Source organism: Colletotrichum costaricense (assembly GCF_030867565.1).
Source record: "Colletotrichum costaricense strain IMI 309622 chromosome Unknown Scaffold_21.1, whole genome shotgun sequence".
Lineage (NCBI taxonomy): Eukaryota > Fungi > Ascomycota > Sordariomycetes > Glomerellales > Glomerellaceae > Colletotrichum > Colletotrichum costaricense.
In genome coordinates, this window is record NW_026848250.1 from 464,357 (window position 1) to 477,023 (window position 12,667).

Below are 12,667 nucleotides of genomic sequence, written 5' to 3' on the forward strand. Positions count from 1 at the left end.
TTCTCACCCCAGTCAGAGCACATCTCGACTAGGCCTCGCCTCCACGCCCCTGGACGGAACAGCAGCTTCGGTGATGAGATCATGAGGCCCAGCTCGCCCCTTCTCATCTTACCTACCTCGCTCGTCGGCTCTGTACGGAGTATACACTCAACAATACGGGTAAGGATACCTCTTGATCGGAGCAGGCTTCTCCCGACTACCGACAACTATCCATGTTGAAGGCTGCGCCATAATCCCAGCGAGCCTGCTTGAGACACCCCAATTCCGGCACTCAGCCACTCTAACCACCATAGCCCCCAATGTGGCTGTTTCGCAATCTTGAACCTCTTGGAGTCGTTATTACTGGACTCCCACGTGACGACACATTGGCTTTGGAGATGTTCAACAACACCAGAAGAACACGCAGTGCCAGCCTGATACCATACCCGTCAGGTCGTCGTTTGCAATGGTCACATAGTGTTGTTGTCTCTGTCTGAGTAAGAGTAAGATGTCCGGATGCTTCGGTGCTGACATGGTAATCAGGCCAAACACCGAAGGCATGCTCACAAAAGTGAGTGCTGTCCAGCACCACGGCGCCATTGAACACCGTATTGGTTCGCCGACGTTGCGTGTGGCGCCGTGTCCGACATGCTGCAGCTGTCTTACCGCTCAAGTGTGCGCATGGATTTTCAGAATCTCCGACTATCGCCATCCGGTAGATGACCTGAGAGCTTGCAAACTCGGTGTATTTCCTATTGTTCTTCGTTTCTTTACGTCTACGATTGCTAGCCTTGGGCTTTTCGACGATGATGCTCCTAAACGCCACCAGTCTTCAGCTGCATGAGTTCTTCGGCTACAGCATCCCAATCTACGCAATCCTCTCGCACACCTGGGAAGAAGACGAGGTTACACTGCAAGATGTCACCAATTCTTCTTATGCCCTCAAGAAGGGGTTCGCCAAGGTCCGCGCCTGTTGTGCCCAGGCCCTCCGGGACGGCATCATCTGGGTTTGGATCGATACGTGCTGCATCGATAAAACCTCGAGTGCCGACCTCTCCGAAGCCATCAATTCCATGTTCCGCTGGTATCAAAACGCGACCGTCTGCTACGTCTACCTTAGCGACCTGCTGGCTCAGAAGCCTGGCCGGCTGGACTACTTGGCTTTCAAGTCTACCAAGTGGTTTACCAGAGGCTGGACTCTCCAAGAGCTACTTGCGACCAGGCTCATCGAATTCTATGACTGCGACTGGAACGAAGTTGGGACCAAGTCCTCTCTCGAGTACCTCTTACACAACCGGACGGGAATCCGACGTGACGTCCTTTCGCATGACACCCCAATACCATCGTTGCCCGTAGCCGAACGTATGTCTTGGGCTTCGACAAGGAAAACAACGCGACAGGAGGACATCGCGTACTGCCTCTTGGGCATATTCGACATCCACATGCCACTTCTTTACGGTGAAGGGGATCGAGCTTTCGTCCGCCTACAGCAAGAGATCATACGCAATTCGGAAGACATGAGCGTTCTCCTCTGGGCTCAGACATACTCTTTAGGAGAGCAATCCGGCGTCCTTGCACAAAGTCCTGCCGCTTTCGAAAGAGTTCGCCTCTATTTCCCCGGAGATTTACCTGTGCGTGACACTGAGTTGACTTGGGATAATGCTAAGCGTCTTAAATACCTCCCCAAAGCCTCGCTCAAGTCTGAAGCCGGGTATTCGACCTTCGGAGGCCTCAGAGATAACTCGAAGACGGTACCTCCTACAGTCACAAGCCGAGGCCTGCATGTTCAGCTGCCAGAAGTCTATGTCTCACCTAACACCATGGGGGCACGTTATTTGTGGACTCGATACCTCCTCACCATTCCACGCGATGGGTACACCAAAGAGTACTACTTGTGTGTCGAAGTCAAGTGCGTTGACCCGGAGAATGGACTTTACGTTAGATCTAACACAAGCCGTATCCGCGCTATGCCGATCACGGCTAGGATTGATAATGCGTTTCCTGAGCCGCTGTATCTATCAATGAAAAATTCTTATGGTCTGGTCGGGCCGGAAGTTGGCCGCGAAGGTGCTATCGGACAAGCGTCATCCAAGACTTTCAGGATATCCATGGAGGGGAAACACGCCCTTGCGCTCCAAGTCCACAAGTCCGACCCCGCAGGCCAGGCTTTCAACACCGGCAGTATTAGCCCGCATCAATGGATCTACTACGTTGAGCAACAAAGCATCACATATATCGTGCTCCGTATCACTGAGACCCTAGACTCCGTTGCGAGAACGTTCGTGCGCGACATCGTGGTCGGGGTGCGTCTGGAGGCGGATGGGCGGACCATGACATGTAGTCTGGGGACGGATCAGTCACAGATGCTGGACTTTGTCGAGCACAACGCAGTCGTTCATGCCGAATCCTGGCGCAGGATCAAGAATACGTTCAATGGTACTTCGTGGTCTGATCGGTCTTTTCAGATTCTCTCGGGACAGCGCTACATACTCGGGGCAGCAGTCAAACCCAGCGAGTCTGGGTCTATTCTGCTTCTTCGAGTTGATCACTGGGAAGTCTCTCCATGAAATAGCAGTAAGAGTACAAGAGGAGTATTTATTCCAGAGCTGTGTGTCAACCCAACTTGGCCACGGGTATCCTGTTGCTGAGACTAGTTCTGGCTCCTGAAACCATTGAGCCATCATACTGTAAAAGTATGTCTTATGCTTTCATACTCCTATCCTTTGCCGATCCTCTCTTCGTGCAGAATTGCCAATGCTCTGAGCTTTATCGAGAATGAGCGCATCCTCGTTCATCGGATTCTCTTAACCAGAGCGAACGACATCGTCGGAGAAGCGAAGGCGCTTAGTAGCCGGCGTGCGAGCGGGCGTAGCGATATGCGAGGCAGCAGGCGAGAGCAGGTGCGACTGCAAGACGCTCTGAGCACCTGGTGTCTGCGGGCGTTGCTGCATGCTGATTCTCTGGTTCATGAGAGCCACGGTGTAGTAGTCTCCGGCAATCTCTGCAAGGTAACGAAGAGCGTAGACGGGGTTCTTGAAGGGCTCGGCCCAGTCGACGAAGATGGGGCGACGGAGGTGAGGGGGTAAAGCGGGCTCATAGTCATAGTCATGTTGGAAGAAGGGGTTGCCCATGTTGTCATAGAAGCCTCGGAAGCCGTCCAACGTGGAGTCCTACTTCACGCGCTGGTCAAGCGGCGCCGCGGATGAGTAGATCTCGTCGGGGTTCTTGGACAGCGACATATTGTTAGGGGTGTTTCCTTCAACAAGGAGGGGGGGGGGGGGAGAGAAGGCAGTGACGTTCTTACCTGGGGGATGCCATCAACTAACATGGGGCTGAGAGGTCCCTGTACCTGAAAGTCAATATTGCGAGAACGAGAAGCTAGGAAGGGAGATGTTACATTTCGAACCCGGGTGGCAATGGAATGACTGGCCTTGTCCTCCTGGTTCTCCTCCTCGGTCCCGTCCTCTCTGTTCACCGCCTCGATTGAGTCAATGACTTTCTCTGACATTTCGGGCTGGGCGTCGTGCGACTGCGTATCGCTCTCAGAGAGGCCATCCGGAGTCATGTCGAGGTCCTCGATCGCCTCGTCGGTCAGGAACTCGATCCAAGAATCTTCGTCCTGAGGGGCGGGTCTGTCTCGAGTGTTAGCTAGCTCCGCATAAGAGACTTGACCTATGAGACTGTATCACGAACTCTCCAATCACGCCATCGTCGCTGAAAATGCTGTAGCCGATGTTGGTTCGGCCGGGTCGGTAAATGGATCCCGGATCCTGTCGGATAATGATGCTCGCCATTGGGATGGCTATCGATGCGGTTGAGGGCGCCGCGGTAGCGAGATGGGGGCTTGGGATTTGGGGAGAATTGGGGGTGGGTCGGATGAGTGTGGAAGGACCGCGGTTGTCGATGGCAGGAGCAGTGTTGGGAGGAACCTCGGTGAAGGGGCTGCATGCCTTCCTGCTGTGTAGGTGGTCTGCTTTACCTGACTGGGTTCGGAGGCTGGTGAGCAGCGGCGGTAACAGCCCCAGCATAAGACCGAATGCTCCGAGCGTGCATCAGCATGGGTTGCTTCCTCAGGTTTTCCACGATAATGCGCATATTGGCGACAGCTAGTAGCTCTTGTTCATCAGTTCTAACTTCTGCCCGGATATTACATCCTGTACTTGCGGTATATGCTGAGAAGGGTGGGCAACGGTCATATGTTTTGCTAGTTCAAGGGATGTAGCTGCCCTACTCTTGGTCACGAGTCCCAAAATGATCAATGGGTTAAGAAGGACGATGAGATTATTAAGATCCAAGAGAAGCGAGGGTGAACGAAAACGCTATGGTCTAATTAGGAGAAGAAAACAGTTTGAGCAGATTAGGAGTAGTAAAGTCGTTGTCAAGATCTAATTGTACTAGTGGTTTACCCTTCACATGGTTCGTTTGTCTACTGGACTCTTTCGGCCCTCGAAAAACCTTTCAGTACCTCCACCACCATGACCTGAAGCTCTCCAAGAAACCCGGCTGCTGACAGGGCTTGCTGTCTTTCATCGCGCTCTTGATTCTCTCAATTTTTGCCCTAGAAAGGACCAGTCTTAAAGCAACCCCTAGGACATCTGCTCTCCCGCCGCCATTGAGATCAATTCTAACTTTGGGATCTGCCCCCGACAGCAACATCGCCACAATCGTGTCTGTCACCTCATCTTCATCAAGGCTCAACTTTTCGGCTTGGAGACTGTGGCCGTAGCAGACAGAAAGGAAAAGTTGCCAAGTCGTCTTTCCGCCATACAAATCGATTCTCTGGTTCGGGTCAGCCCCGTTTTGTAGCAGGAATTCAACCATAGCTCCGACTGGACCTTCTTGAGTAGGTAGCTCAAAAGGGGTCACGGTGGTTGGCCGCAGAGCGTAGTCCAGCAACGGTCGGCCAGTCTTCTCATGAACCTGATTTAGATCTATGTCGATTTTGTGCTTCGCATACAATGATAGCCTCGCTTGTATAGCAGAGGCTAGAAAGTTCTTCTGTCGCTTCTCTCTGAAGCTGCCCTTTGGGCTTTCTCTGAAGTTCGTCCAGTGGACACTCTTGTCTCTGGCATTCGAAGTATTCGTTTGATCCAATGCATCAAGCAGATTGAACATATTCTCCTTGTCATCCGATGACCATTGAGGGTTGATATCAGATTCCTCGTTGTTGTTGTTGAGAAATGCCTGTTGAATCGTGTGAGCATGGTACATCAGTCCGTCAGAAAAGAGAAAGATCTCGTTGTAGTTAACCGCTTCTTCCGAATATGACACTGTTTTGATAAAAGCCAGCATGATTCGGCACAGTGAAAGTGCCGGGTTGAAGTGGGAAGTCTTTCTTCTTGCCTTTGTTTCCTCAAGTACGGCTCGATCAATGAAGAAGTCTCTCACAGTTCGATGCAAAAAGTCGACTTGGTACTGAAGAAATGGTCTCTTGGCCGGATGAAAGGTAACGTAGAGGAGGTCTTTGCCCCTCGCATTGAGCCGCTTCTTCATTCTGTCATGTAACTTTTCCACGTTTTCCGGCAAAGTGGAGGCGACCTTCATTTGCAACGCATAGCTTGCATTTTCTGCCTCCTGTTCGAGGAATTCGAAGGCTAAAAGCGGTAGCGCTTGACCGGATTCAATCATGATTCTGAAAATTCGCGAGGTGCTTTCCCAGTATATCGGCTCTATTGACTCGATCATCTGCTGGAAATATTCCTCCAGGTCAGCTGGAAGCTCGTCCACCCGACTTTGCAATTCTGTGAATGTGTCTCCTTTTGTGAGGCCGTTCTTCAGGGACTCCACGACAAGGTAAATCCACAGAAATACGCCCTGAGCTCTGCCGACAATTGTTTCGGCTACTCGAGAGCAACGGTCATCTTGTTTCGTAAGTGCCGTAAAGTCATCGTTGTTGCACAATATGTCCGTGACATAGTGGCGGATGTCGTCTCTAGTCAGGTCCTCCATCCGAAGTTGCCATGGCTGGGCACCAAATGCGTCCAGGAAGGCATCCCATGGCCGGCTTGAAGCACAAATCTTGATAGAAGGCGAGGACGCGAAGTCTTTAAGAACTCGAAGAAGACCTTCGAAGGTGTTGTCGTATCGCTTTGCTCGATCCGTATACTCGTCGAGACCATCGATAAAAAAACAAAATCTCATAGGGAGATCCGTCTGACTAGCGAGTAGGGCAAATGCTGCGAGAAGCTCCTCCATCCCCCATGTTTCCATCAGTTCGTGCTGAAAGGCCGATCGACGACGACTACAAACGCGGTCGATGAGATTCGGAACCTCCCTCAACACTTCGTACAGGAGTGTCTGGAGCAAGCCGCGTTGTGACTTTTGCATGGAGCTTCCGGCACTCCAGAAGTAGTGAGATGCGATGATCGTCGTGCAGCCGTTGCCCCAGACTCCTAATTTCACTCTCGTCGTCGGATGAGTGACGAGAAACTTCATCAAAGTCGACTTGCCACTTCCTGGCTTTCCTCTTACCCAGAAAATTCCATTACCTGACTCCAACCATTGGGGAAATAGGGTATCATCGTGGCTGAAAACCCAGTCAAACGTCGCTCTGTGTCTTTCCTTGATCGCTTCCTGCCTCGCCTTGATTTGATCGAATTTCAAACTGCGTAGTATGTGGTGTCTCGTTCGCACGTACTGTTTCTCGTCATTGAACTCATCGATCTCGGCCCTGAGAAGATCTATCTGGGCTGAGAATTCATTGGGTATAGTCTTTTGTAAGACTTGCGTTGTCTTGTCAATTCGCCTAACGATGTCGTCCAGTTTGGCGGTGGCCTTAGCCTCGAGGCTGTTGTTCTGATCTTCTAATCTTCTGAAAAGGGATTGAATATCTTTTTGTGCTGTTCTGCATGAGTCTTGTTAGCGTTAAGTATCCTCGACCCTGTCTTTCATTGTGATCTCTTACCCAGCAGCATGGGTGAGAAATAGCTGCAATTCTCTGCGGAGACCTCCAAGTCTCAACTCCAACTCCCGTATCTTATGCTCTTTCAACATACGCTTTAGTGCTTGCTCAAAGCTCTGTAACTTCCTTACGTATAAGTTCTGGCCTGGAGTTGTATCCACCTTCAATGCGTCGAGGATCTCAATCAAGACAGCAGCATCCTCAGTGCATCTCTGAGCAATGGAGCGCAGTATCGGACTTTCTGTTGTCTTTGTTGCATCTGACTCATTGTTCAGGATAACACCTGCAAGATGTCTCAGACGCCGGGCATCGGCTATCAATATCTCATCATGAATAGTCGAGCCATCGGCAGACTTGTACCGCTCCAGGGCGCCGCGAACTAATTTGACACCAAGTTCAGCGAATTGGAGCAGATTGCCAGCCAACGCTATGTATCCAAGCTCAACTATGGTTGTCCTCTACAAAGGCGTAACCGGGAAAGGGCCGAGGGACGAAGTTATGGCGGGAATGCGGCTGATACATCATGTTACCTACCTCAGGCAAGGGAAACAGCCAAGGCTTACGTGCTGCAGCCTGCCGCCTTTTCCATGCGCCGAGAGACAGTTCGCAAATAGCGGTCAAATCTCCCTTAAATTCCACTCTGAGGCTCTCAAACTTTGGCTTGCCCCTGGTTCTAGTCCAATTTAATCGTTCGGTGCATGACCAACAATGAGCGACGCGGCTTGCTTAAAGTTGCCAAAGCTCTCTTTACAGAATTCTGAAGGCCACCTGTGGAGGAACACTCGACAGCTCCTCCTTGTTACCTTCTCTTTTACCTATCTGCTATCCCCGACACCCAAACAGCCCTCTATGCGAAGATCAAAAGGCAGACTTGGCACCTCGCCGCTAATAACATTCGGTACATTTAATTTCCAGGGTCCGCAATGGGATAGTGATCTATCTTCGGCTGGTGAGTCTATCCGTCCGCTGGATTAGCACGATGCTGATACGGTAGGCCATAGAAGAGGGCACATTTTTCAACGAGAATCGGAATCTTAGTGGCGAGCTTGAAAATATCCCCTTCACAGAAGATCATCGAAGTTGGGTACGATGGCCTAGTGTGCTTTTCACCAACTTTGTCCTGAAGCCTTTTGAGACATTGTCTTGGGCACTCGAACCCCTCATGAGCTACATCGCCGCAGTATGCTTGTTTGCGGGGTGGCTTTATTTCATGTCCAGTATACTTCCAGGGGACCTCCTTCTCGAGGTCTTCCTGGTAGTCCTTTTGTTTGCAACAGTGTCGGCGGTTGTCTGGATGTGGGATGAGGGGATTATTCAGTATTATCTCGCTTTTCCAGACACAGCAAATGCTAGTGCCATGTTCGCACTTACGAATTTTTGGTTTGTAATACCAAGGCTCGGGGAATGGTTGGTGTTGGTATCCCTATTACAGGGTAGTTGGTTCGAACCGTAGTTGACGAAGAGATCAATTGAACTATATGAATTTCTGCGTAGGTGGAAAAAGGAGGTTCCAACCGTAGGTTGGGCTGGCTACGATAATCGTAAATAGGGCCCCCAATTGGCCCCTGCGCAGTCGGCCGTATGCCGCGGTCGAATTGGACTTCCAATCCGACAGTTGGAATGGTGTAACAGGCGGATCGAAAAAGTTCGCCAACAACAGCAGTCTCGGAGGAGGTTCTAGGCATTTCTGAACTTCATATCAGCAAACACGGAACAAATTTACCTTGAGCTTTTCACGCATCCAGCTTGGTTTATATCCGACATTTGGGTCATATGATAGATCGCTTATGTGTCTTATCTCGAGGCCAACTAGAGTTTGTCTCTCTACAAGCCACTGCACTCAAACTTCAGGAGATTCCCTTCAACTATCTTCTTCTCCATAGTTACGAGGGTTGGCATATCCCACATACAGCTAATCCACCTGCCTCCTAGCCATTCCCTCTTGACACTAGTAAGGTACGGGATAGAATGGGCAGCAAGCTCTGGGGTATCTCGCATTCGAACTATCCCACAGTCAGCCCAAGGTTAACACGTCTTAAATGTGTGGCCTACTCACATTGCAACCTTTCTGGCAAATTCGAAGACAACTCTGTCGGAATCCCCCCAGGATGAATGGAAAACGCTAAGACGCCCTTTCAAACACGCTTAGTTCATGATCTCAAATCCATGCTTGTGAATGATGTTACCTGATCACCATACTCATCCTGGACAAATTCGGTGAACCGTATCAGCGCAAATTTGGAAATGTGATAGGCTCCTCCTCCAGCACCCATGAAGTGAGCCGCCACCGAAGACATATTGACAATCGTCTTGTCGCCGCCCTTGAGCAACAGCGGCAAGAACGCCTTCGTGACACGATATGTGCCCCAGTAATTCACATCCCATGCCTTCATGTACTCGTCGTCGTCGGCATCAAGCAGCAAGTTGAAGGGAGCCATGTAGCCCGCGTTGTTGACCAGGATATCCAAGCGTCCCCACTCGGCCGTAAGTCGCTCTGCGGCCGCCTTTACGCTCGGCGTGCTGCTCACGTCCATCTCGAGGGCCAATACCGTTGGCTCTTCCCTCCCAGCAGCCTTTGCGGCCTCGATGATGGAGGCGACAGTAGATGAGACATTTGAGCGAGCGGCGACGGCAATGAGTGATGCGCCTGCCTCGGCGTAGCCGATTGCTAATGCCTTCCCAAGCCCTTTGCTTGCGCCGGTAATGATGACTGCTTTTCCAGTGCAGTTGGAAGCCGTTTTTGGGTTGATCTCGGGATAGGTGTCGTGGTGGATGACGTCCCCAGTGAAGACGTCAACTGCGATCGATTAGTCTCCGCAAAGGGTTTAAACATGGGACGAAGTTTGGGTCGGTACCCTTGCGAGGCGGGCCGGCCGAAGGTTGCTGGGGTTCGGACGCCATGTGTGGAATGATAACCAGCTAGATGATACCCGCTTCTTCAATTATTATCCAAGGCGATAATATCTTAGCTTGTGTATTCACAGAATCGGGGATTTGTTGAGAATGAGGTTGAAGTATGGTTTAGCTCCCACATCACGCTAGGATCGCACGCCGGACTTCCCCATTTCAAAGCGCAATTGGTGGCGCCGACCATGCACACTGTGTTAGACTGCATACTAGGTAACCAGACAACAGCTCCGTAGCTCCCAAAGGTGAGATTAGTGTAGACGACAGACCATTACAAGAGCACAAAAGCTCTTTGGAGAGCCCCGAAGAGTTGCTTTCTGTCATCCTTCCATAATGGGGGATCAAGTCATGACCGCTTCGCCGCTTAAGCGCTCAATCATTTACCTTGAGTTGCGTGTAACTTACCCTGTGGGCGGGACCTGTTCACCACGTTGAATCTTATTCAGTTTCGTTGTTAAATCCATGAAAACGAGAACAGTACCTCATCAAAATATTTCCATATACGATTCGATCCACTCACTGCACGGCAATGGATCTACGCTCGCAGGCTATGCCACAAAGCACAATCATAAAGTGCTTTGGACCCTGTAGAGCGTGGCTGCGCCACCACCCCAGCCCCTATCATACATACCCCGCCAAATCGTGTGTGATCCTTCCCACTTTGCTGTCAGCGAGTCGCAACTGCTTGAACAAGTCCAATGGATTCCTATGACTGCCAAGAACGTTAATAAGAGGATGTCAATCGTAAACGAATACGAATGTGAACCCGGTCGCTCGGGTTTTATACGAATACGCTTCCGCTAAACATGGCGGCGACAATGCGCGGTCACATATTTTTCAACATTTAGTGAGCAGAAATCTAAACTTCTCGCGCTGACCAGGCTTGTGTAAACGTCATCAATCGTGGCTGAATATCTGTTGATAGTTGCAGTAGAGCCTAAACAACCCGAGCCAATCGCAGTTGGTTATGATTACGAGCGATGACTTCCGACAGAGACGAGGCTACTCATGGAGAGCCAACTGTCTTGGGATACCGTAGAATGAGGGCAGAAAAAACCTGGCTCAGGTCTCGGCAAAGCCTTGTCGTTGTTGTAGTCCTCTCCGTAGACTATGGAGTGCAATAACTCCAAGTCGCATATCCAAATATTGGGCGGGGTTCGTTGTATAAGAACATGGAAGTAGAAGAACCCAAGAAGCCCGTGTAAGACTCAGAAGCTCCAGATTCATTTTACCCCCTCTACTCATACTACCGTGCCCGTAACTTGAGTCTTCGACATCTCTCTTTGGCCAACATGTTTGGACGAAAGCATATCGGAAGGATGGATTGGATGAACTTCGTCGCCTTCAGTTCCACTCTGCCTGTCCTCGCGCATTCAACCACCCCCCCGAGAACAGCTCATGTGCAGCCCTCTCAGGCAAATCATGTTCAGTATGTTCCTCCGGAGGCGTTCAATGGCAGTGTCGTTCCATCCTTCATTTCCAACGACTTTGGTTTCGACGGTGCCAGAATGTCGAATTTCAATAGGACTGTGTGGGATTGGTGGTATTTCGACGTCGTTTCGCCGACTGACAACTCATCAATCATCATCCTCTTCAATCTTGCTTTTGATACCGGCTTGCTGGGCGGTAGTCCAACAACTGTTGCGAACACGGATATTACAGGCACCTTTGCAAATGGCACAAAATTCTCTTATTCGACAGAGGCACCCAGCGGCGCTGTCATTGTCACCGCGCAGGAAGGGGGTTCATCTGGCAGCTGGAACGACGCCGGGATGACGTGGAGTAGCACTCCAGACATGAAGACTTATGTGGTCTCCATGAATACTCCTCTCATCAATGGCATTGTGACCTTTGATTCCAAGGCGCCTCCTCACTACCCATGCGGCCCCAAGAAACCTCAAGCAGACCTCCAGATTGCGAAGAATTTTGGCTGGGCCAACGCCGTTCCTGATTCGGACGCGGTTGTTGATATCACAGTGGGTGGCGAAGATGTCAAGTACATTGGATACGGATACCATGATAAGGTAAGCGAAGGCATTTCACTTAATAATTATTGATTTGATACAATTGTTCACTGCATCAAAGTCTTGCTTCCAAATACTGACAATTGATGAACATAGAATTGGGGCGACAAGCCATTCGTGGGGACCTTCACCGATTGGTACTGGGGTCATGCTCGTCTTGGCAACTATTCCATCGTCTGGTTTGACTTCATCGATGACGAAATGGTCAACACTGTTAGTTCATATGCGTCGAAAGACGGGAAGATTATCACAGCATCTTGCAAGGAGGGAGCTGTCAAGGTGCGCCCAGTCGACGGACCGTATCCACCTGTAGGTGACGGAAAGTTCCCCTCTGCGTTCAACATTGTGATGGACCTTGGAAAGGAAGGCATTCTCAATGCTACAGTAACCCGAGAAGTGACTGTTCTGGACGTTCCTATTTACGAACGGTGGACAGGACCCGCTAAAGGATCTATCAATGGCGGGCCTGAGATGACCGGAGTTGGTCTGTGGGAGGAGGTCAACCTTCTCAACCCCTTGGCATAAAGCTTGCATGTAAGGTGGGGAGTAGACAAGATAGGTCTGGTGACCGCCCGCAGACCATAGACGTCTAGTCGCTCTCGCCGACGACTGGTCCCATACTATAGAGAAGTGGGAACCATATCGATCTTGATGGTTCACGAATCTGCTGCACAAACAATGCTGAACTACTTTGTCAATCACATAATTATCACCCAGAATTTGTTGCACGCAAGCTGCATGCGTTTAGTCATGACTAGTAAGTCGTGAACTTGCATCATAATCATAAATAACACCTTTCATGCAGTATGTGCGTGCATCTCCTGTGCTCAACATGTGATGTTGAAAATATGTACAC

General features: G+C 50.5%; 6 protein-coding genes across 6 annotated transcripts; 3 read left to right on the forward strand and 3 right to left on the reverse strand.

The window, feature by feature from the left end:
* Positions 1-511: 511 nt before the first annotated feature.
* CCOS01_14666 (HET domain-containing protein) lies at positions 512-2,546 on the forward strand (the record flags this gene model as incomplete). The annotated part of the gene is made up of 2 exons (XM_060462809.1): positions 512-593; positions 769-2,546. The coding sequence occupies 2 exons, from the start codon at positions 512-514 to the stop codon at positions 2,544-2,546; spliced, it is 1,860 nt and encodes a 619-aa protein (XP_060306640.1).
* A 237-nt stretch (positions 2,547-2,783) lies between these two features.
* CCOS01_14667 (uncharacterized protein) lies at positions 2,784-4,007 on the reverse strand (the record flags this gene model as incomplete). The annotated part of the gene is made up of 3 exons (XM_060462810.1): positions 2,784-3,149; positions 3,284-3,611; positions 3,673-4,007. 3 exons carry the CDS (start codon positions 4,005-4,007, stop codon positions 2,784-2,786), a joined length of 1,029 nt encoding a protein of 342 aa, XP_060306641.1.
* Positions 4,008-4,437: 430 nt separating this feature from the next.
* CCOS01_14668 (uncharacterized protein) lies at positions 4,438-7,469 on the reverse strand (the record flags this gene model as incomplete). Its single annotated transcript, XM_060462811.1, has 3 exons — positions 4,438-6,818; positions 6,975-7,336; positions 7,444-7,469. 3 exons carry the CDS (start codon positions 7,467-7,469, stop codon positions 4,438-4,440), a joined length of 2,769 nt encoding a protein of 922 aa, XP_060306642.1.
* Positions 7,470-7,874: 405 nt separating this feature from the next.
* On the forward strand, positions 7,875-8,571 carry CCOS01_14669 (uncharacterized protein; the record flags this gene model as incomplete). The annotated part of the gene is made up of 2 exons (XM_060462812.1): positions 7,875-8,293; positions 8,430-8,571. Coding segments are annotated over 2 exons (561 nt in total), but the record flags the coding sequence as incomplete, so codon positions are not given.
* Positions 8,572-8,704: 133 nt separating this feature from the next.
* Positions 8,705-9,781, reverse strand: CCOS01_14670 (short-chain dehydrogenase; the record flags this gene model as incomplete). The annotated part of the gene is made up of 3 exons (XM_060462813.1): positions 8,705-8,883; positions 9,075-9,677; positions 9,736-9,781. 3 exons carry the CDS (start codon positions 9,779-9,781, stop codon positions 8,705-8,707), a joined length of 828 nt encoding a protein of 275 aa, XP_060306644.1.
* A 1,298-nt stretch (positions 9,782-11,079) lies between these two features.
* CCOS01_14671 (uncharacterized protein) lies at positions 11,080-12,336 on the forward strand (the record flags this gene model as incomplete). Its single annotated transcript, XM_060462814.1, has 2 exons — positions 11,080-11,811; positions 11,908-12,336. 2 exons carry the CDS (start codon positions 11,080-11,082, stop codon positions 12,334-12,336), a joined length of 1,161 nt encoding a protein of 386 aa, XP_060306645.1.
* Positions 12,337-12,667: the final 331 nt, after the last annotated feature.